The sequence below is a fragment of the Tasmannia lanceolata genome, unplaced genomic scaffold (assembly GCF_043159265.1).
Source record: "Tasmannia lanceolata isolate RefF3 unplaced genomic scaffold, GAP_Taslan_0.1 ptg000008l, whole genome shotgun sequence".
NCBI lineage: Eukaryota > Viridiplantae > Streptophyta > Magnoliopsida > Canellales > Winteraceae > Tasmannia > Tasmannia lanceolata.
In genome coordinates, this window is record NW_027518685.1 from 61792527 (window position 1) to 61814517 (window position 21991).

The window sequence follows — 21991 nt, forward strand, 5'->3', positions numbered from 1 at the left end:
TCTTTCCTAAACAAAGTTATCTTTTTTAAACTTTTAGGGGTCGGTCGGTCAGGTAGCTCGGTCTGTACGGCCTGAGAGCTCGGGCCCGTGGGATGACCAAACGGCTAGTACTCGGGCGGGTGCGATCGGACTCGTCTGATCGTGAAAACATGTCCTTTTAATCCAACCGTTAGAACTCTTTTAGAAACGTTTTAAAACAGATTTATTTTTTAAATACTATTTAACGGACGCGTCCTTCCGTTTTAAAGGATATGAATACGTTTTTAAAGGGGTGCTTTTACTAATTTTAAAGGGTATCTTAACATACACGTTTTGCCTATAAAAGTAGATTATTACCAACGTTTTTCATATACTACCTACATACATTTTCGTTCTTCTCTCTGATTCTTATTCTATATAGCTTCTGTCTTTACAGAACAACGTTTTTTCGCTCTCTGTTGGTTCCGTCTTTAACCGGACAATTTTTCTATCATTTTCTTCCTTTTCACTTTTGTTTTGTTTGCTGGGCAATCGGAATGTTCGTTGTTTGGTTCAGATTTAACTGATCGTGCAGTTCAGATAAATATTGACAGTGCGTTGAGCTGTTGTATCCTGGGGGTGACTGCGTTCGGATCTGTTGCACCGGAGGTTTTTCCGCAGAGGTGCAAAATCACCTTAAAGAAAGCGACGGTTTCATCTGATCATTTATTTTTTTGTTTTCCACAGAAATCAGAAATCAGGTATGCCATAAGTTTAATTTAGGAGAAAAATTCTATAACATGGTGTTGGTCGCTGTAGTAAAATCTTTTAGCACCAATGGCATTACAACACCATTGTTTCCTTCCTTTGAAAAAATGGGATATTTTGAGAAAATTTGAAGATGAGAGAGGAACTCATTTGCAATTTGTTTATATAAAGCTGTTGTTCCTCTTGAAATTCTCTGTTTGCCAGAGGATTGTAAGGACTTTTTACGAACCAGGTTAAATAACGATTACAACAATTAAATTTGATCTACCTACCAAAAAAATAAATTTGATCTCGAGTGGTAAACTCCAACTCGATCCTTAGTTGGGAGCCCAAAACCTACTACAGTGAATTTGCAGTTAACGGTGTGATCCATTGATCTATTAGAGACCCGAAACCCTTATGGCTGGTTCTAATGTAGATATTCCATGGCAAAGGATGTCCCAGTTCAGGTCAGCCTAATTAAATGACCCGATTCATAATCAGCTTAAAATATGTGATCAAACCCGACCTAATCGGACCGATCTAAATAGTTTAGATAGCTAGGTAATTGGACAAAAAGTACACAAATTGGGCAATCCTAATCTACTTCTTGAGGGTTTTTTTTCTGCAAAATATGGAGCGTTGATTAATTCTATTTCCAACCATCCGAGTAAAGGGCATCGATGATTAGGAGCTCTTGATCAGTGTGTTATTTACGATTTGATCTTATGTATCGGGGGTCTATAATTGATTTCTTCTGTGTAATACTAATTGATAGGGCCTCATTGGTAAGTGCTACAAGATCTCGTGCATTGGAACCCATGGTTATGGACCCCCAATAGCTGGAGACAAGAGATTCATATGAGAAAACATTAGTAAACGAGCCCCGTCAATTCCTTTGAGTTTCATTCTTGCGAACGTACTCCCCAGGCGGGGGCCAACCAGCGCACTGTAAAAATTGGATAGGTTCGATGTTTGTATCATGGAGCATCCATGGTTGACTGCACTAAATGGGCGGTCAAGATCTTCTAACATTACAGTCATATTTACAGATTGACATGCAGTTCTCTATTTCAGCCGTCCATTCACTGGGTTCTGATTAACGTGCAAAAAAAAAAAAAAATCTAGAAAGCCGCTCTTTGAGAAATAAACATACTCATCCTCAATTGCTTTCTCTGAACATTTAAGGGCCATTTGGATACCCAGATTTTAGAATCTTAGATTTCCAAATTCCTGGATGAGAGATGAGAAAAGGAGACCATCCCATTGGCTTCTCTTTAGAATCTTGGATTTTCAGTAAGAAATCCAGGTTTTAGAAATCTCCCTCATCCTGAGATTTCTAAAACCTGGAAACATAGGATGATCTCCTACTGTCTTACTGATGGAAAGGAGGGTGAGAAATCAGAAAACGAATGCTGATCTCCTTCTCTCGTCTCATTTCTACAATTTTGAGCAAATCCAAGATTCTAAAATCCGCACAACCACACAGCGGTCATTTGGATGCGCGGATTTTAAAATCTAGGTTTTTAGTTTGAAAACAGTGTAAAAGAGGGTTCATGATCAAGCTGTTGTATGCTGTCCTGAAAGTTTCTTGGATTTTAAGTGAGAAATCCAGGTTTTAAAAATCTCTCCTGCATCCTGAGATTTCTAAAACCTGGAAACATGGGACGATTTGCTACTCTCTTGCCAACGGAAAGATGGGCGAGAAGTCAGAAAACAGCTGGTTCGCTTCTCGTCGTCTCTTATCTACAATTTTGAAGAAATCCCGGATTCTAAAATCCGGGTATCCAAACGGCTTATAGTTGAGGAGACTTTGCTTCTCTTTTTTTTCCTTCTTTTTGTAGAAAAAGGTAATTGGTATTCAGAAAAGCAGCAGTACAAGATTAGGTCCCAGGGAAAAAAACAAACATGCGCACTTTGCATTGGCATTGCATATTACACTGATAAAAAACAAAAAAACAGATATTTGTCCAGCCCCAATGAATAATGTTGGCTTACAACAGACAGTACTCTTACAGAAAGCCTTCAACACCACGACCAGATGTGGTTTCCCTATATATGGAGAGTGCTTCTTCCATGACTTTGGCATGAGACAAAAACTTGGCCCTCGTCTTTCCGGACGGATGGGTGGAGAGATAGTCTCTCAATGATGAATCACCAGTAACCTGTCCCAGTTTCTCATACACACTGGGTGCCACGCGAGGGTCATATCCAGCTGAAGCTACCAACAGCAACCCAATATAATCTGCTTCCATTTCCATCCTGACAAAAATATGACCAATGATAAAGTGGCACCTCATTACAGAAACTGCAAGAAACTTGGAATTGGTATTATCAACAACTGTTTACTAAGGCACGGACAATTGATTACTGGACAGAGAAGCACTAATCAACTCAACTAAGCCTTTGTCCCAAACTAGTTGGGGTCGGCTAATGAATCCTTTAGAAAATTTTCATGAAGAAGGTGAAATGGTCTACCCGGCTCAAATTGACTAAGTCTAATCCTGAAACTAGTTGGGTTCGTCTACATGTATCATTTTCTTCCATTCTCTCCTATCCAAGGTCATGTTCTCTGATATGTTCCTAGCCATCAAGTCTTTCCTCACTGTTTCTACCCAAGTTGTTTTCGTTCTGCCCCTGCCACATTTTACTCCATCAACTTGGCATGAGGCACTTCTTCTCATTGGAGCATCCAAAGGTAGTTGGATATGCCCAAACCATATTATATCACTAAATATATCACTAATCCTAACAGGAAGCACATACAATAATACACACACACACACACACACACACACACACACACACATATATATATATATATATATATATATATATATATATATATATCACTAAACAATGTAGCAGTATAAGAGGGGAAATGATATCGGCACAACCATATTATAATAATTGCACTGACCTATCTTGTCTTTTACTATTTAAAGAGATGTCAAAGATTATTACAGTTCCCAACTAGCTCTCACAATCCATTTAGAAAAGAAAAGACAAGCTGAGTTAGTGCAATTATTAAAACATAGTTGTGCTGAAATCATTTCCCTATGAGAGCCATCACCTTTCAAGAACTGCTACTTGATCAAAGAAAAGAGGACAAGGTATAAGATAAGCATCACAGTAAGTTTTTACATTGTAGAGAGGCAACTCAAGGTTAGGACAATCAGGTGGCACAACCATCCAAAAAAATTGCTGCTAAAAAATGTATCAAAGAAAATATAGGTCTGGATATAGATATGCATATGCATTGTGGTTGCTATCAATGCATAACGGGATTGATTCCCTGAAAATTAATATTTTCTGGTTTTGAATGTGAGGTCACCACAGAAATTGATACTGGGATCACCAAAGTCATGAAACAAACCAACTTTTATGTCAGTGGATAAATTCCAAGTTCTAAAAATCATATTGGTTACAGAACTGCACGGTCTGCACCTATGAAATTTTTAAATAAACAAAACTATATCAACAAGTTTAACCAGTACTGAAGCTACATTCACCTTAATTATTTTTATTTTTTTGAGAATGGGTAATTTGATTGCCGACCGCAACTAGTTTGGGACAAAGGCTTAGTTGAGTAGTTGAGCTGAGAATAGGTAATTTGATTCATTCAGAAAATACAACAAATACAAAAAGAGGAAGGAGGACCCAACGGAACTATAATACAAGTATCAAATTTACATAATAGCATCACTCCAATATGTTCAATGCCTTTTTAGCTGGCGTATCTGCTTCTTCGTTTGCTGCTCACAATCGGTGATGAAGGGTGGGCTAAATCCGTTTACACACCACAATTTCGAGAATGGTTGAGGCTAACCTCCATGTTCCCTTAGATGTATAGTTTTCCCAAGAGAGTACATTGCTTGAATCACCTTCAATTGTGCACTTTAATAGCACTTTCGCTTCCACTTCATTTGCAACTACTAATCCATACGGCCCGGAGTACCATTTCAGAGTTTTGCCATCGTGGTTTCTAAATATACCTCATAATCCAGCTGACCTGGATTGCCTTTGGAACTTCCACCAAAATTTAATTGGATCACATCAATTGGGTGGGTCGTCCAATGTGGTCCTGCTTTGTGATTCACATTCTTTTCCCTAATTATTGTCTTCCAACAGTTCATTGTAACAATTGTCGGTAGAGTTCCTACCAAGGAAGAAGGATACTTCCTTGGGAGTGGGGAACCTCGATTCCCGGGTTCTCGAATCCAAAACGGGAATCTTCTCGAATCCCCAAAAACTGGGAATCCCAGTTTGGATTCGCCGGAAACCAGATTCCTACTTTTGGGAATAGGGGTTTATGATTCCCCGGAAACCCGATTCCTACTTTTGGGAACCGCGGTTTAATATTATGTGAAACACGATTTCCCGGCGATTCCCCAGATATTCCCTGGCGATGCCCAACTCCCCGACAATTCCCCGGCGACTCTCCGGTGACTCTCCGACGACTTCACGATTCCTGCTTCCGACTATCCCGGGAGCCTTCGATTCCCGCTCTGCCAACCTTGGTTCCTACAGCCATTTTGTCTGACACATGAGAACAAATTTGCATTAATTCCATTTATTATTCTTTCGATTGATTACTTTCATTCTTGAAAGATTCGGTTGTTATGCTCTAACCAAATGTACCATATGATGGCAAATGGAACCAGTTTCCATAGAGCTTTACTATTATGACCAAAAGGATTCGCTTCCCATCAAAAAAGGATGAAAGAAATGGAGTTTAGAAGTGCCCAATACATAAAGAATTCAGATAGGATAGCTCCCCATACTTGAAATGAGAAGTGACAGTGACTCTTAAGGCGATTGAGGGATTCATTGTCTTGCTCGCAAAGAATACACATACTGGCAAGGTGCATATTGCGCTTTTTGAGGCATTCGCAAGAATCGATCGTTTTTGGCACCACTGTCCAAGCAAATGCCGTTATTCCTGGTGGTTCCAAAGAAACCATATCTTTTAGCAACGGTTGGGAGCGTGAGGCCAAATCACCAAAAAAAGGACCTAAGTGAGAAGTTTCCTCTTGGGTCAGGAGTCCAGATCCTTCTATCAGGTTCTCGGTGAGGAATGTATACACCATCGAGAATCTTAAGAAGGGAGGAGAAACTGTCAATTTCACTATGCTTGAGATGTCTTCTGAGGGTTATGTTCCATACAACATTTCCATCCCCTTCTCTCATACATGCCTTTGATCCTCACCCCTCTATGGTTAGCTACTAAATATAGATCCGGGAAAGTATGGCACAAAGTGATTGATCTTTTTTGCCGCCAGTGTTCAACCAAACGTCATTATTCTAGGTGGTTCCAAAGAAGACCGTGTCTTTGACCAACAGCAGTTGGGGGCATGAGGGCAATTCACCAAAATGAAAAGGACCGAAGTTTCCTTTTGGGCCGGGAGTCCAGATCCTTCTATCAGATTTTTGATAGGGAATGTAAACACCATCAAGAATCTTAAGAAGGGAAGCAAAACTGTCAATTTCATTATGCTTGAGATGCCATATGAGGGTTATGACCCATACAGCATTTCCATCCCCAATCTATCATACACATCTTTGATCCTCACCCCTCTATGGTTGGCTACTAAATATAGATCCAGGAAAGCATGGGAGAAAATGAAGGATCCTCACCTAACCAAATGTCCACCCAAAATCTAATAAAACCCCCGGCACCCTATCTAATGTTGGTAGAAAATAAAGGAAGACACTTACACACGGAATGCCATGCCATGCTCCCAATCCTTTGCCTACATGCGGGTTCTTACTCTCCCATCCTATCCCGTATTTTTCCCCAATGATGTCATGCCATAAGGCCTCTTTTTCTTGCCCAAATCTCCAGTCACTTTCCCAATAAAGCTTTGTCTCTTCCTTTGAGGTTTCCAATACCAATACCATAATTTCTTTTTTGTTTGCATACATTCTCCCATCTGATGAGATGTTTGAATCAATTGTTTTCTTCTCTGTCATCCCATAGAAAGTCCCTTTGAACTTATTCCAATTTTTAGATACTTTTTGAGAGAATTTGGAATAGAGGCATAACAAGTCGGCAGATTTGGTAACGATGTTTTAATCAGTGAATCTACCCCCGAATGACAGATCTTTTTCCGGGTTGCTAGTTTCTTTTTAACTCCTTCAATTACTGGGTACCATAGGTGTGGTGCCGGTATTCCAACTCCAAGTGGTAGGCCAAGATAGGCTACAGAAAATTTTTCAAAAATGCATCCCAATAATGTTGAATAACTTGATAATTTGCTTTCCTCCTAGTTAATACATGCCCACCAAACTTTTCTCAAAGATGATATTTAAAGAAGATAACAGTTCGAACCATCTAAAGATCTTTTTGATGTTCCTTATTTTACACTTCCTTGGCATTGAGGAATACAAGTATCTCATCCACACATTGCAAATGGGATATAGTCTATGATCCTCTTTTTACTTGGAATCGTTTTATCAAGTTTCTTTCCTAACCTTACTTGACTAACCTGCTCAAACTTCCTAACCTTGATTAACATGCTGAATGTTCTACCACCAATATGAAGAAATAGGGTGATAGTAGATCTCCTTGGTCCTTACCTGATGGGGGACATCCAAGATGCCATAGAGAATCAAGGAGTTAAGAAGATGGAGCCCGTTGTTAATGTTTTTTTTTTTTGAATGGCAGCCCACTGTTAATGTTAAAAGAGTTTTATTTATGTTTTAGAAATGCTATTTTAGTCTTTTTAACTCATAGGGGAAGTAAAGTCTTTTCCCATCAAAATCACTTAAGTTCTTTGAGGTATGAGTGTTTTACATAGGCTTCGCACGTGTATTATGAACATTTTAATGGGAGAGCAAGTCTTTAAGTCATTAAAGGGTATTTTAATCCAAAGGTGTTAGGTTTCTGTTTAGGGTTTTAAAACTTTGTAGTTCTCTTCTTTTCTTATATATTGTAAGCCTCGAGACACATTACTTTGATACCATGAAAATGATGGACAATGTTATGATGGGATGAAAAAGATTTAGGGGCAGTTTGGATACTCGGATTTTAGAATCCAGGATTTTAGTTTGAAAACAGTGTAAACGAGGGTTCATGATCAAGCTGCTGTATGCTATCCTGGCAGCGTTTCTTGGATTTTAAGTAAGAAATTCAGGTTTTAAAAATCTCTCCTGCATCTTGAGATTTCTAAAACCTGGAAATATGAGAGGACCTGCTACTCTCTTGTCGGAAAGAAGGGCGAGGCTGGTCCACTTCTTCTCTCATCTCTTAGCTACAATTTTGAAGAAATCCAGGATTCTAAAATCCGCGTATCCAAACGGCCCCTAAATGTTTTTTTATCCCTTATGTGGATGGGATATCTGTTCTTAAGGGTGCGACCCCTTAAGAATGAACTTTGGGTTTGGCGGTGATTGGAACATGCAACCCCTCATTAGCATTGGGGTTGACGAATGAATTAATGGAGAAATTGGAAGCGCCACTTTGGCGCATTCAATGATGTTTCATGATGAAGGGAGTTCCATATTGGATTATTAACTCCCCTTTCGTATCCAGTTGGAGGCGATACGTTGTTGATTGGCAATCTTTCTCTGTCTCCTGTGGGTTTGGGATCTGGAACCCATAAGGAGAGTTCGAGCGACTCGATATCTTCTTCTCCCTTTGCCATTGGCAAAAACAGAAGGATGCCAGTGGATTTAATTGAGATGGAGACCTGCCTCGGAGTTCTGGAAAGAATGGTATTCGCTGAGGATATTGCATCCATTCACTCGCCAACTCCAAAGGAAGTTGCCAGGGATACTTTATAACAGCAATGGGAACTATTAAAAGAAGAGGCCTCCAAGACGCCGGAAGCTCTCTTCTGGTTTACTGGTAAATGGACTATCGAAGAATCACAATCCCCTCTGCATAAACACCCCCCCTTTATCAACCTATTGGAGGAGGAACGGACCTTAAGGCGCCTTCGCTGGGAGGAGGGCAAGAAGATGGGAATCTAGAAAGTAGAGGAGATGATTACTAGAAAGAAAGCTTCAGAAGTGCAAAGCCCATCGGATGAGGATCTCTCAATCTTGAGTCTAGACGAGGATGTGTTTGTCTCTGAGGTGGCCGGCCTAATTCTGGATTTAAAGAAATCTTCCACCTAGTCTGTCCTTCTGGGGTTTCGTGTAAAGAGGTTCTTGAGTTTTTTAGATAGAAGGTGCCGTCAGGTATGGCTTGAGTGACCATGGTTGTTTGTTTGCCTAATGTTTTTTGGTGAGGCTTTTGCATCGCAATCATAAGAGTGACCTGATGAATTTTAGGGCCTTCATTATGCGGATCAGATTTGGGGGAGTAGTGTGAGTGATGGGATAATGACGTTGAATTTTGACTAGATAGGTATCACGGGAGTGGTATGATGAAGGAAATGTGTAATGGTTGTAAAATTGTTTCTGTTATCTTTACCCATACTGGTTCTGAGCATGCCCGATCCAGGCTTATTGATATTTTGTAATGCAAGACGGGACTCCTGGTCCCCATTGCCTTTATAATATCAATGAAATTGTCACTTTTCAAAAAAAAAAAAAAAATTCCTTCACCTCACCTAAAATCTTAATTTTTTTTCCTTGTTTTACCCGTCCCATCTCACTGTAAACCCTGTGCCCCATAGTCTCGCTAAAAACACTTATCTGCACCTTCCAGGCATATGTCTACACCTTTCCAACATACGTACACCCATCTAAACCTATGCTAAACCTAGTATAAATATTTATCCATTTTAATCACATATTTTAAAGGATTCAAGAGGTGTTGGATATGGATGATATGGATGAAGTAGTCCAAGGAATACCACATGGAGAGAAGTTATTTATAGGAGGAGATTTAAATGGTCATGTGGGAGGAACTAGTGGAGGTTTTGAGAGGGTTCATGGAGGATTGGGTTCTGGCAATAGGAATGAGGGAGGAGAAGATATTTTAGAGTTTGTAGTGGCATATGATTTGATGTTAACAAATACTTTTTTTAAGAAAAGAGATTCACACTTGATAACCTTTTGCAGTGGCAACAACTGTAGCCAGATAGATTTTATCCTCACTAGGAGAGAGGACAAAGCTGCGTGTAAAGATTGTAAAGTCATACCCGGGGAGTGTTTAGACACATAACATAGGCTAGTGGTGTTGGATATATGCATCAAACGTTGGAGGAGAAAAGATAAAGATGTTAGACATCCGAGGACTAGGTAGTGGGATCTTAAAGGGGAAAAACTAAAGATGCTTAAGGGATAGACTACTTAAAGAAGGACCTTGGAGTCTTGATGGAGGGACTAATATTATGTGGAATGGGATGTCTAGTTATATCAGGAAAGTGGCTAGGGAGGTACTTGGAGAATCTAGAGGAAGTGGGCTGCCGTCTAAAGACACATGGTGGTGGAATGAGGAGGTCCAAAAGGCGATTAAGTCTAAAAGAGTGTTATAAATGTTTGCATAAGTGTAGAAATGAGGAGAACATTGAGAAGTATAAATTGGTTAGAAAAGAAGCTGAGAAGGCAGTAAGGGAAGCTAGAGGCAAGGCATATGAGGATTTGTACCACAGGTTAGGGACGAAAGAGGGTGAAAAAGATGTCTACAAGCTTGCTAAGATGAGAGAAAGGAAGAGCATGGACTTGAATCATATAAAATGCATCAAAGACGAGAATCAAAGATTGTTAGTAAAAGAAAACGAGGTTAAAGAGAGGTGGAGAAGTTACTTCGATAAGTTGTTTAATGGAGAACCTGTAGCGAATTTGGGAGAACTTGATAACGCTTTTGATGATACAAATCAGAGGTTTGTTCGTAGAATCCGAACATCAGAGGTAAGAGTAGCTATGAAAAATATGAAATTAGGTAAGGCTAGGGGGGCCTAACGATATTCCTATTGAGACTTGGAGATGCTTGGGTGATGTAGGTTTGGTTTGGTTAACTAGATTATTTAACAATATTTTGAAGACTAAGAAGATGCCTGATGAGTGGAGGAAGAGTACATTAGTACCTATTTATAAGAATAAAGGGGATATTCAGAGTTGCACCAATTACCGGGGAATTAAGCTAATGAGTCACACCATGAAGCTTTGGGAGAGGGTAATTGGGCATAGACTAAGAAAAGAGACTACAGTGTCAGAGAATCAGTTTGGCTTCATGCCCAGACGATCGACTATGGAAGCTATCTTCTTGATTAGGCGGTTAACGGAGAGATTTAGAGAAAATAAAAAGGACCTTCATATGGTTTTCATTGATTTGGAGAAAGCGTATGATAGGGTTCCCAGGAGTGTTATGTGGTGGGTCCTTGAAAGGAAAAAAGTGCCTACTAAATATGTTGATGTGATTAAGGATATGTACGATGGAGCAGTAACTAGTGTCAAAACCACGGATGACACGTCTAGTGAATTTCCAATTACAATAGGACTGCACTAAGGATCAGCTCTAAGCCCTTATCTTTTTACGCTAGTTATGGATGATCTTACGGAGGGTATCCAGGATGAGGTGCAGTGATGTATGTTATTTGCAGATGACATAGTATTAATCGATGAAACCAAAGCAGGAGTAAATGCTAAATTAGAGTTATGGAAAACTACTTTAGAATCTAAAGGTTTTAGACTGAGTGGGACTAAGACAGAATATATGGAATGCAAGTTTAGTAATGTAAGGAAGTGGGACGAGGATGTAGTAAATATGACTGGACAGAAGGTACCTAAGAGGGATATCTTTCGCTATCTTGGTTCAATTCTACATAAGGAATGAGAGATTGAAAATGATGTTAACCATAGAATAAGAGCAGGTTGGTTGAAGAGGAAGCTTGCCTCAGGAGTTCTGTGCAACAGTAAAATACCTAACAAGTTGAAGGGAAAGCTTTATAAGACAACTGTGAGGGCAGCCATGCTGTACGGCTCAAAATGTTGGGCCACCAAGAAGCAGCATGTTCATAAGATGAGTGTAGCGGAGATGTGAATGCTTAGATGGATGTACGGCCACATAAGGCTGGATAGAATTAAAAATGAAGACATTCGTAAAAAGGTGGGGGTGGCTCCAATTGAGGAGAAGATGAGAGAGCACCGCTTAAGATGGTTTGGACATATCCAACGTAGGCCTTTGGATGCTCCGGTGAGAAGAGGCGACTCGTGCCAAATTGATGGAGTAAAAAGAGGTAGGGGCAGACCGAAGACAACTTGGGTAGAAACATTGAGGAAAGACTTGATAGCTGGGAATATAACATAGAACTTGACATTGGATAGGATAAAATGGAAGAAAATGATCCACGTAGAAGAACCCAACTTGAACTAGGATTAGAGACGGGTAGATTCCTTTTACCTTCTTCATGATTTTTTTTTCTAAAGGATTCATTTAGCCGACCCCAACTAGTTTGGGACAAAGGCTTTGTTGAGTTGAGTTGAGTTGAGTTTTAATCACATGTTTTACGATCCAAAACCCTAATATCCACCCATCATTTTCACCTCTAACTTCTCTTCCATAGATCCGTCCTACATCAGTTTGGTATTAGAGCGAAGTATTAGTCCTTCGATCGTCCTGCGTCAAATTGCTATTAGAGCTGCAAATTAGTGTTTTTCTCTGAATAGCAACAAATTAGTACTTTCTTAGCACTTGTCCTACATCAGTTTGGTATCAGAGCTACAAATTAGTATTTCCTTGGCACCCGTCCTACATCATTGCCTTAAGCCTCTTAAGCTTCCAAAGTAACAACTGAGTGCCATTAAGTAATATGGAGAAGGAATCCGTTGATAAGCATGCCTTGATCCAATTTCCCCAACGTGTGCCACCCATCTTTGCTTGTACGAAGTCCACAAATTCTCATTCGACATGGTCATACTCATTTTCCATACCAATTTTGCAAACTATTATTGGGTTACCTTCTATGTTACTAGAATCCAGACATTCACTTGATATAGTATACCATCTAAAATCTGTTTACCCTTAACTCTCCAACCACTTGTTTTAAGCGAATAGCCAAAACTTTTGCTAGAATCATGTCGAGGCTGTGGATAAGGCTTATGGGTTGAAAGTCGTCAATATCCAATGCACCTCTTTTTTGACATCCAATGCACCTTCTTTCTTCGTAATCAAAGTAATGAAACTCTAGAGTTTTCAAATAAATCTTTTTACTTCTTCAAAGGTATGGTAAAATGCCATTGAAAAGTGATCAGGTCTGGTGCTCTTGTCTTTTTCATAGAAAATACCAATTTTTTTTCTTTCTTCTTCAAAATCTCTTTCCAAATGGATGATAGTGATTTGAATGTTAAGCAGTCCACTCTTGGTCTTTGCAAATGATTTTCTCCACCCTGCCTTCATTTTCATAAACTTGAGTTTGCTACAAAATGGAAATCTTTTCGATCCACTGTATGAGATTTCCTCATCAAGATTTCAACTTTTCAGTGAATTCTTTATATTCTAACCATGCTATGTCCATTCTGAAAAGAAATGATGTTCGAGACCTTTTTTTTAATTTTAATAAGAGGGGGTGGTGGTTAGATATTGGTCTTGGTAGGGCCTTTTGCATAAAGGTTGTGCCATTGTCCTCTCAATCCTTAGAAATTAGGAATTAATCCAATCTAATCACAATAGGAGTATTTTGTTCATTGAACAAAGTGTATTTATGTCCCGAAAGGGCTAGATCAATTAGTTCATTCTTTTGGCTGAAATCTGAAAAGCGCCTCATGCTTGTGTTGATTCATGGAAATCGAATACTATTGAAATCACCAATGATGATCCAAGGACCTTGCCAAGTATTTCTTATAGAGGTTAGTTCTCCCATAATCTTATTCTGCTTTTTGGATTTGTAGGGCTATATGCCACCATTAATAGTAAATGGTAACCTTGGCTAAGAGCGGCCCAGTGCACGAGGCTCCCACCATTGTGGGGTCTGGGGAGGGCTAGATGTACACAGCCTTACCCCTGCTTTGTAGAGAGGCTGTTTCCGTGACTCAAACCTGTGACCACCAGGTCACAATGGAGCAACCTTACCGTTGCGCCAAGGCTCGCCCTCTAAATGGTAACCTTGGCTATGTGAGTAAATTCACCCAATAGTAAGAATTCACCAATATTGAAACTTTTAACTTGGAAAGAGCTTTCTTTCTAAGCCAATATTATCCCTTCTGCAGTGCATACCGTGGGATGAAGGACCATTCCTGTTGTGTCTCCCCAAATTTGATTTATTAATCCTTTGTTTACCAACTGAAAGTTTGACTCCAAAATTTCCATTGCTTCTAGTTGCCTTCTGACTAAATCTCGGATCACCCTATAGTTTTTCGTCAAAATTTTCATCATTTATGATTCGGTGATAGTTCCCCTTCTCCAGCATCCTCCATTTGATATCACCAGGTCTCTTCTTGAATTTGGGGAAATACCTTCTTTTTTTTTAATGGCAAAGAATTGTATTAGAAGAGAATAAGATACAAGCAGGAACCCCTCAGGATCGAGATGATGAATATAAGAGACAAGACTGAAAAGGAAAAGAACCAAACATTAACTGCATCAAGGGGGGAAGGAAATCGAATATTTCTAAGGCCTCCCTCGAAGCTCCCTCCCTCGCTAGTCTATCGGACCTCACTGTTAGCCGATATTCTTACATGATGAAAGGAGATGGATGAACCCACCACTCGGTCCATAATTTCATCATCCCAATCCTCACCTCCCTTTGAATTGCACATTGTTTCCCAATTCAGAATGTGTTTAAGCTTATTACCCTCCTCTTTTACCTTTCCATAAGAAACCCCTTTGTAGTCCCTCTATTCTATCAGCCAACCTGTTTGGGAAGCACGAATGAAGACATAAATACGTGGATAAGTCAGGCAATGAAGCCTTAATCAATGTAATTTGTCCCTTTCTTCTGTGTTGTAATGTTTTTCTACTTTAATAAATTATCTGTTGTTATCAACTGGAAAAAATGATATGGTTCATTGTCGATGACCCATTGAACAAAACCAGAGCATCTTGGTAGGAAATTGTCTGCAGATGGCAAACCCCTCAATGTGATATGTGGGGCTCAGGTGGACAGTAACACTTCGCAGATCATGCCAATTTTTTATGAGATACTGGAAATAATACATGTGCCAGATGATCCACAATTTCGCAGGGAGGATACCATGGTGATGGAGAGTAAATATGGGAACCATCGGTTGTGAGGACTTCTTCCATTTTACGGGCTAAGTTACTACACATTTGTTGGCATCCAACTTCTAGGTCGCTACAATTTTGAGATGTTGACACAATATAAGAGCAACTCTTCCAATCCATGCATCACTTAAGACTTGTCTCATTTTGAGACATTGCAATTGCTTTTCTAAGAGCAACTCTTCCAATCCATGCATCACTTAAGACCTGTCTCATTTTGAGACATTGCAATTGCTTTTCCTTTCATTAATGTAAGAAGTGACATAAATAGGTTGAAGCAACTCCTCCAATCTGCACATTATTTGGAGCCAATTTCTCAAGCTTATCCATGCCAAAAGAGGATAAGAAACCACTGCATTGTTAGTATCTTTATATCACTGCCTTCATTGTAAACCACAACAACTAGTAGAATTCACATTTGTGATGTTACTCTTACCAACGTAGACCAGCACATCATTGGGAAGGAAGCAATTCAGCCAAATTTTGTCCATCTTCCCTCCTTCATATATAGGCATAAGAAAAGCCCCACTATAGGGAATCTGTTCAAATTTGATAGAAATCCACTTACATATCTAATTACTTATCAAGAAACATATATCAGTATGCATAGTGACTTTATTATCATAGTCTCCTCCAACCCAAACATTACTAACCAAGAAGCTAGTGACTACTCTGCAAGCTTCAAACCCCAAAACTAATAAAGATCCTAATTGTTAAGTACCCAACAGGCCCTAATTCCCATTTATAAATCCAAGTGAACCACATGGATATAGCTAATAGATTGATTCAGTTAGGCTCTTGCAGCTCTCAAATTTCCTTTAATGCCCTTAACAAACTAAACTTATAGCTAATAGATTGATTCAGTTAGGCTCTTGCAGCTCTCAAATTTCCTTTAATGCCCTTAACAAACTAAACTAACAGTATGAATGGGAATGAAAGCAGTTCAGTCAATTCTTGGCTATTTCTCTTCAAAATGTGAATAGGAGAGGTCCCAATATAGAAAATGTACTCAAGTTCAATGTCATTCTCCTTACATAAAATTACTTACAAAAAAGGAAAAAAGAAGAAACCTTGTTACAAATGATTTCAATAGAGAAATTTCTACCAACTGAAGCTAACCAAGAAACCACCCAATGATTTCTCATTTTCCTCCGGAAAAATTAAGAAAACAATAGAATTATATGGATTGAGTCCATGTTCGGCCCTTCTACGCATGCTACACACTATTGGATAAGTTACCATTTCAATAACTTAACAACGGTATAGACCGTACGCTTGTCTTGTATTCTAAGGGAAACTCAAGTCATAAATTCAAGTCACATATACCCTATGATTTGTGGGCGTGTCGTGTGTCGACACTGACACGGAGTGTCGGACACTGCACACCCCAAAATTTTAGAAACAGGGACACGGCTAAAATAGAAAGTATATATAATCATAATTTGTCGATATGGATTCGTGTGTCGAGTTTCGACACAGATATAAGTTGTCTTATATGGCAACACATACATACAAATAAAATTATTGATTATTACACAAACGTGTGTCCACACACCCACATTAACTCTAACATTTCTAGTAATATATTTAAAAGTGTCCAAAGAAGTGTCGACAAGTGTGGACATGTGTGTTGTGTCAGACACGGCAGGACACGTGAGTCGGCAATCAATTCAAAGTGTCGGCTACATCATAGCATATACCTAAGAAACAGTGATACCAATGCAAGTCATTTCTGGTCGAGATAATCATGAACAGAAAATTACATACAAAACAGCTACAGAAAAACAGTAATATGCAATATGCATCCAACATAGGTATACAGTTGGGGTGCAGTACCAATGTTCAACAGGTTATTAAATTCAAAAGTGCAATTCAAACAAGTAGAGATCCTTTTTTTTTTTGTATAATTAGTAACAGATGAAATGAAAAAATTTCCAAAGTTCAGAATAGCCTCTCAGACTAACTTATATTAGTGAATTTGATGCCAAAAACTAATAGCTGCTGCTGGGACAACACCCCACAAGTTCAGCCACAGGCCCACAGCCATGACCACAATGCAGCAGGTGTAGGATATCATAGAACTCCATTATCAAAGAAACTTGGGAATATTTTGCAAAACCAAAACACAAAGAGAACAATCCTCAGGGTTTATCCCAACGTGACGATGACCATTGGAAAAATAAATAAATGGAAATTCGAAAAATTCATTAAAAGAATGCTATTACAAAAGTTACCTCCGAGAGAAAGGAAGTTTTAGGAGAAGCTGTGACATCGCGTTAACAAGATCAGGCATGGAGATAAATTGTAGAAGAACCAGCTGTACAATCATAAACCACATGTTCTTTGTGATCCCTTCCGCTGCATGTCGCGCAACAGCATGTCCAACCTAATCAAAACAACATAAAATCATATTCCTTTTTTTTTGAATGGTAACATAAAATCATATTCTTACAAGGGTGTTATATTATAAAAGATTAAATAACACCATCTCCAACAGATTAAGCTTTTGGAGTAATTGGTTGTTTCACATGGTATCAGAGCAAAGGTCCTAGGTTCAAAACTCCTTGATATTAAAAATCCACATGTAATGGGCAACCCAAAAGGAGGGGCCACATGTGCCACGTGTAGGACATGTTAGAGAATTTTGTTAAGAAATCTGTTTTTAGGAATTTCTGTTAATATTAATTAATATAGATCTAATCTATCAAAATAGTAAAAGTAAATTAATCAAGAAAAGGTTAGAAATTGCCTGTGTAATGGATAGAGGCACATCAGAAATGACACACTCTTTAGAGTCAAAACGCCCCCGTCTGCACTGGGTTCACTGGCGTTTAGCTCCCAAGATTCAACCATCCTTCAGGGTCTCTTCCGTGCAGGGAATTGATCCCACGAACTCATCATGCCCGTATCGCAAACAACAATAACATAAAGAAGTGGTAAACTGTGAAAACCAAGAGTAACTTGTACGGGGGTTTTCCAATGAAAACTTGGTTAGTTTTTGGAGAAGAGAGTGCAAAGGAAGAAGAGGACGTTGTCTTCCAAAGAGAGATAGTTTTGTATTTAGAGAGAGGGAGAGATATTATAGGGAATGGTGAGATTTAGAAACGCCACACTCCTTAAAATCTCTCTTACTTCCTCTTAACCGTTTCAATCCCTCAATTCACTCTCTTATACCGTTTTAGTTTCCCCATAAATAGTAAAATACGTTTTCTACCTTCTCAACTCCTAAAAGGTAGGTAACAACAAATCTCCTAATTTACTTGCTAATTAAGAAAAGCTACGATTGAAATATATTTTTTTAAAGATTTTAAATCAAAAAAATCTAACAATCCCCCACATGATTTAAAATTTTAAAATAAACATGCAAGTGACTTTACTGTGCAGTAGGTGCAGGTGTCTTCCGGACTTGAACCTACACTTAGTGTTAGTAAGATTCCATCCAAAAGAGCCTAGTGAACTAATTCTTGAACTAGGTCCTTGAGTTCAAACTTCATCTTACCACACACACAGTACGGGCAATTACTTGAGTTCTAGTCGGTTTGGCCCTTTACGGTCGTGAGCCCTATCTTGTTTTCATGAGTGTCTTTACAGAGTAGCCCAGCTTCCCACAATAGTGACCTCACTACCACACTCGCATAGAATATATAGATCAAGAAAATGTTAGAAATAACCTGTGTATAATGGATCGAGGCACATAAAAAATGACGCTCTTTAGAATCAAAATGCCCCCGTTTGCACTGGGTTCACTGGCGTTTGGCTCCCAAGATTCAACCATCCTTCAGGGTCTCTTCCGTGTAGGGAATTGATCCCATGAACTCGCCATGCCCTTTCCTGATATCCCTTTCTCCCCCTATCTTCTTTTCTTTCACTTTTCTGATCTCTTCCTGTTCTCTCTTTCTGCTTTTTCTACTCCCCCTCTTTCTTCCTCTCTGGTCTCTCTTTCTCTTAGACTATCTTTCCTATTTTTTGATCTTTCCCTTTCTCTCCCTTGATGGGCAAGTGAGGTGTTAGTGGCTGGATGATGCCCGGAGTTGGGCAGATCTCGCAGGGGATGCATCAATGGTGGACGAAGGTGCGAAATGGCCGGATCTGAGTCTGAGTGAGCCAGATTTATTGGGGAAATGATCGGATCTGGGTTGGGTGGATGGAGAAAGTGGGCTGATGAGTTATCGGAAGTGGTGGACGTGGCCGGAGTGTGAAAAAGGGTGGCCGGATTCGGGGGGAAAAGGTAGAGGTTGGATGTGGAGGGTAAAGATGGGGTTTGATCGAGGTGCAAGGTTGGGGCTAGAAGGGTAGGATTAGGGTGACCAGTTGTGGGCTCTAGGATTAGATGAAAATAAGGGTAGGATTAGGATTTTAGGTTCTGGTGAAGCTGAAGGGGAAGAAGTTAGGGTAAAAAACGGTAGTCTCTAGGGTTAGATTATGGTTTTTGGCTTGGTGGTTTAATGGGGATCCCCCGGAATGGGCGGTGGCACAAGGTGGAGGCTGCCGATGATCGGATTTAATGGATTGGCTATCATGCACGGTTAGAGGGGCACAATAGCTTTAGGCCTTTGAGCAGGATTTTTAAATTTTGAATTAGACAGCTAGAAAGTGGTAGAGTAGTCTGAGTGTCGTGTCAGGTCACAGCTATGATTTGATAAGGTCCACAAATATGGCACTTTCAAATGAGACATTTGTGCAATATAAAGGAAAGGAAGGGGGAATGGTGAAGGCATTTTCAGCTGCAGTAGTAGATGAAGAATTCGAAAGGGAAGTGAAATAGGTATTCGGTAGGGTGACAACGTATGGAAGTGAGGAACTCATTGTAGTGGTTGAGCCAGAAGATTATTTTTTGGCTTTTTACTGGTCTAGGAGCATGCTCCTAGCCACCCTTAATTGATTCTATGTAATGCAAGTAGGGACCTCTGGTCCCCAATGTAATCTTCATAGTATCAATGAAATTATCAATTTTCAAAAAAAACAATAACATAAAGAAGTGGTAAACTGTGAAAACCAAGAGTAACTTGTGGGGGGTTTTTCAAATAAAAACTTGGTTAGTTTTTGGAGAAGAGAGTGCAAAGGAAGAAGAGGACGTTGTCTTCCAAAGAGAGATAGTTTTGTATTTAGAGAGAGGGAGAGATATTATAGGGAATGGTGAGATTTAGAAACGTCCCACTCCCTAAAATCTCTCTTACTTCCTCTTAACCGTTTCAATCCCTCAATTCACTCTCTCTACCGTTTTAGTTTCCCCATAAATAGCAAAATACGTTTTCTACCTTCTCAACTCCTAAAAGGTAGGTAACAACAAATCTCCTAATTTACTTGCTAATTAAGAAAAGCTACAATTGAAATATATTTTTTTAAAGATTTTAAATCAAAAAAATCTAACAGAACCCTAAAAGGAGGGGCCACACCTGAGGAAGAGTGTTAAATTATCAAAGATTAAATAACGCCATCTCCAACGGCTTAAGCTTTTGACTTAATTGGCTGTTTCACGAAGGGAATAAAACCAAAAATCCAACTCTACATGCTTAAACAAAGACCAAATCATACTAAAAATGGGGCACAATACCTCATGGCCAATAATGGTAGCCACCTCTGCATCTGACCTAAAATGATCGAGTAACCCCGTGAACACTACGATCTTCCCACCAGGAAGACAAAAGGCATTAATCATGGCATCATTCACCACTATAACTTCCCAATTCAATCCTTCCAAATGCTGAGTCGCGGGCCCACGCTCCTGACCCGCTTTCCTACTCTTTTCAACCCAATTCTCATCCAGAATCTCATCCTCACGATGCCACTGCCCTTCCATTTTACCTTCTTCGTTCGATGAACTACTGAAAGACCCCTCAAACGATGGTTTATCAATCAATGCCGGTTTTTCAACAACATAGTCCAAATCTTTCCACACTTGTTCATGCCTTATCCCTCTTTGCAAAGCATCTATTATCTCCTTAGATATCAATCTCACTCTAACACTCATTGGGTGCAATGCAGGTAGAATTTTCCCCTTAAAAGAAGCCTTCAATTTTTCGAATTCTTGTTCTCCAATCTGTCTTTCTAAATTCCTAGACAAAAGAACAAAGTGGTTGCGTTTTGTGTAGGGAACAGTCTCTAAATTCCCAAAATAGAGGGTGATCGTTACCCCGGATCCGATGGCCACGATCGCAATCACCATGCGGGGGTTCTGAAACCATCGGCGCGGACCCCTCTGTTTGAAGTGTTGGACCTTGTACCGATCCACATGGTAAAATCTTCGTCCAGAGCAAAAATTAGGGTTTGGGGAAGAAATCAAAGATGAAGGTGAAAACCCAAGTTGGATTTTCTTACCAGGATTTCCAATTTGGGTGAATTGGGTGCGGATTATTGAATTTCGGGCAGTGTTTAGTAGCAAAGTTCCTCTAAGATCAGTGCCAAAGAGGATTCTAGAAGCTAGGGCATGGTATGCATTGATTGCTAACTTTGATTTCCTGTAGTAATCCATATGGGGCAAACCAAATAAAGCCCTAATTTTTAGAGGTTTTGGGTATCGGGTGGGGGAATTAGTGGGATCATTCGTCGTTCTCAGAATCTTCTTGGGTCTCTGTCAGTATAAACAGAGGGGGCGAAAAAAAAAAGAATTGAAATGGTAAGGGGCGAAAAGTTTCACAATAAACCGAAAGAAAAAGTACAGAAAATATCGTCGGACGATGGTACGATTAAAAGCAAGATAAAACAAACCACAGCAACAACAAAAAAAAAGAACACAAAAAAGAACACACAAATTTTTACATGTCCGGGAAAGCCGACGTCCACGGGCGACCAAGGAGAAATTTCAATAATCAAGAAGTAACAAAGATTATAAAAGGTTCCTCAATCAGTCTAACACTTGATCGAATCCCAAAACCCTATATTTCCTTCTTTCCTCTCTTTTTGCCCTAAGAGAGCTCAAACCATATCTGTGTGTTTTCTTTTCTTTCCCTCAAAGAGAACCGACCATCCCACTTTACTTGCTTGTAGTGGTCGTATCATAGAAACCTTACGTCTTAGGTTTTCCAATAGAGAAATAAAAGCCACTTTCCGTTTTGGCTTTCTAGCAAAAACGGCAAGCCATAGTGGCGTGAGAAACAAGCCACTTTCCGTTTTGGCTTTCTAGCAAAAACGGCAAGTCATAGTGACGTGAAAAACAAGCCACTTTTTCAACAA

At 39.5% G+C, this 21991-nt stretch overlaps 1 protein-coding gene across 1 annotated transcript; it reads right to left on the minus strand.

The window, feature by feature from the left end:
• Positions 1-2595: 2595 nt before the first annotated feature.
• LOC143885430 (mitochondrial metalloendopeptidase OMA1-like) lies at positions 2596-21511 on the minus strand. Its single transcript, XM_077389597.1, has 3 exons — positions 20373-21511; positions 17053-17204; positions 2596-2967 (listed from the first exon to the last, which is right to left on the minus strand). The coding sequence occupies exons 1-3, from the start codon at positions 21288-21290 to the stop codon at positions 2718-2720; spliced, it is 1320 nt and encodes a 439-aa protein (XP_077245712.1). The 5' UTR covers positions 21291-21511; the 3' UTR covers positions 2596-2717.
• Positions 21512-21991: the final 480 nt, after the last annotated feature.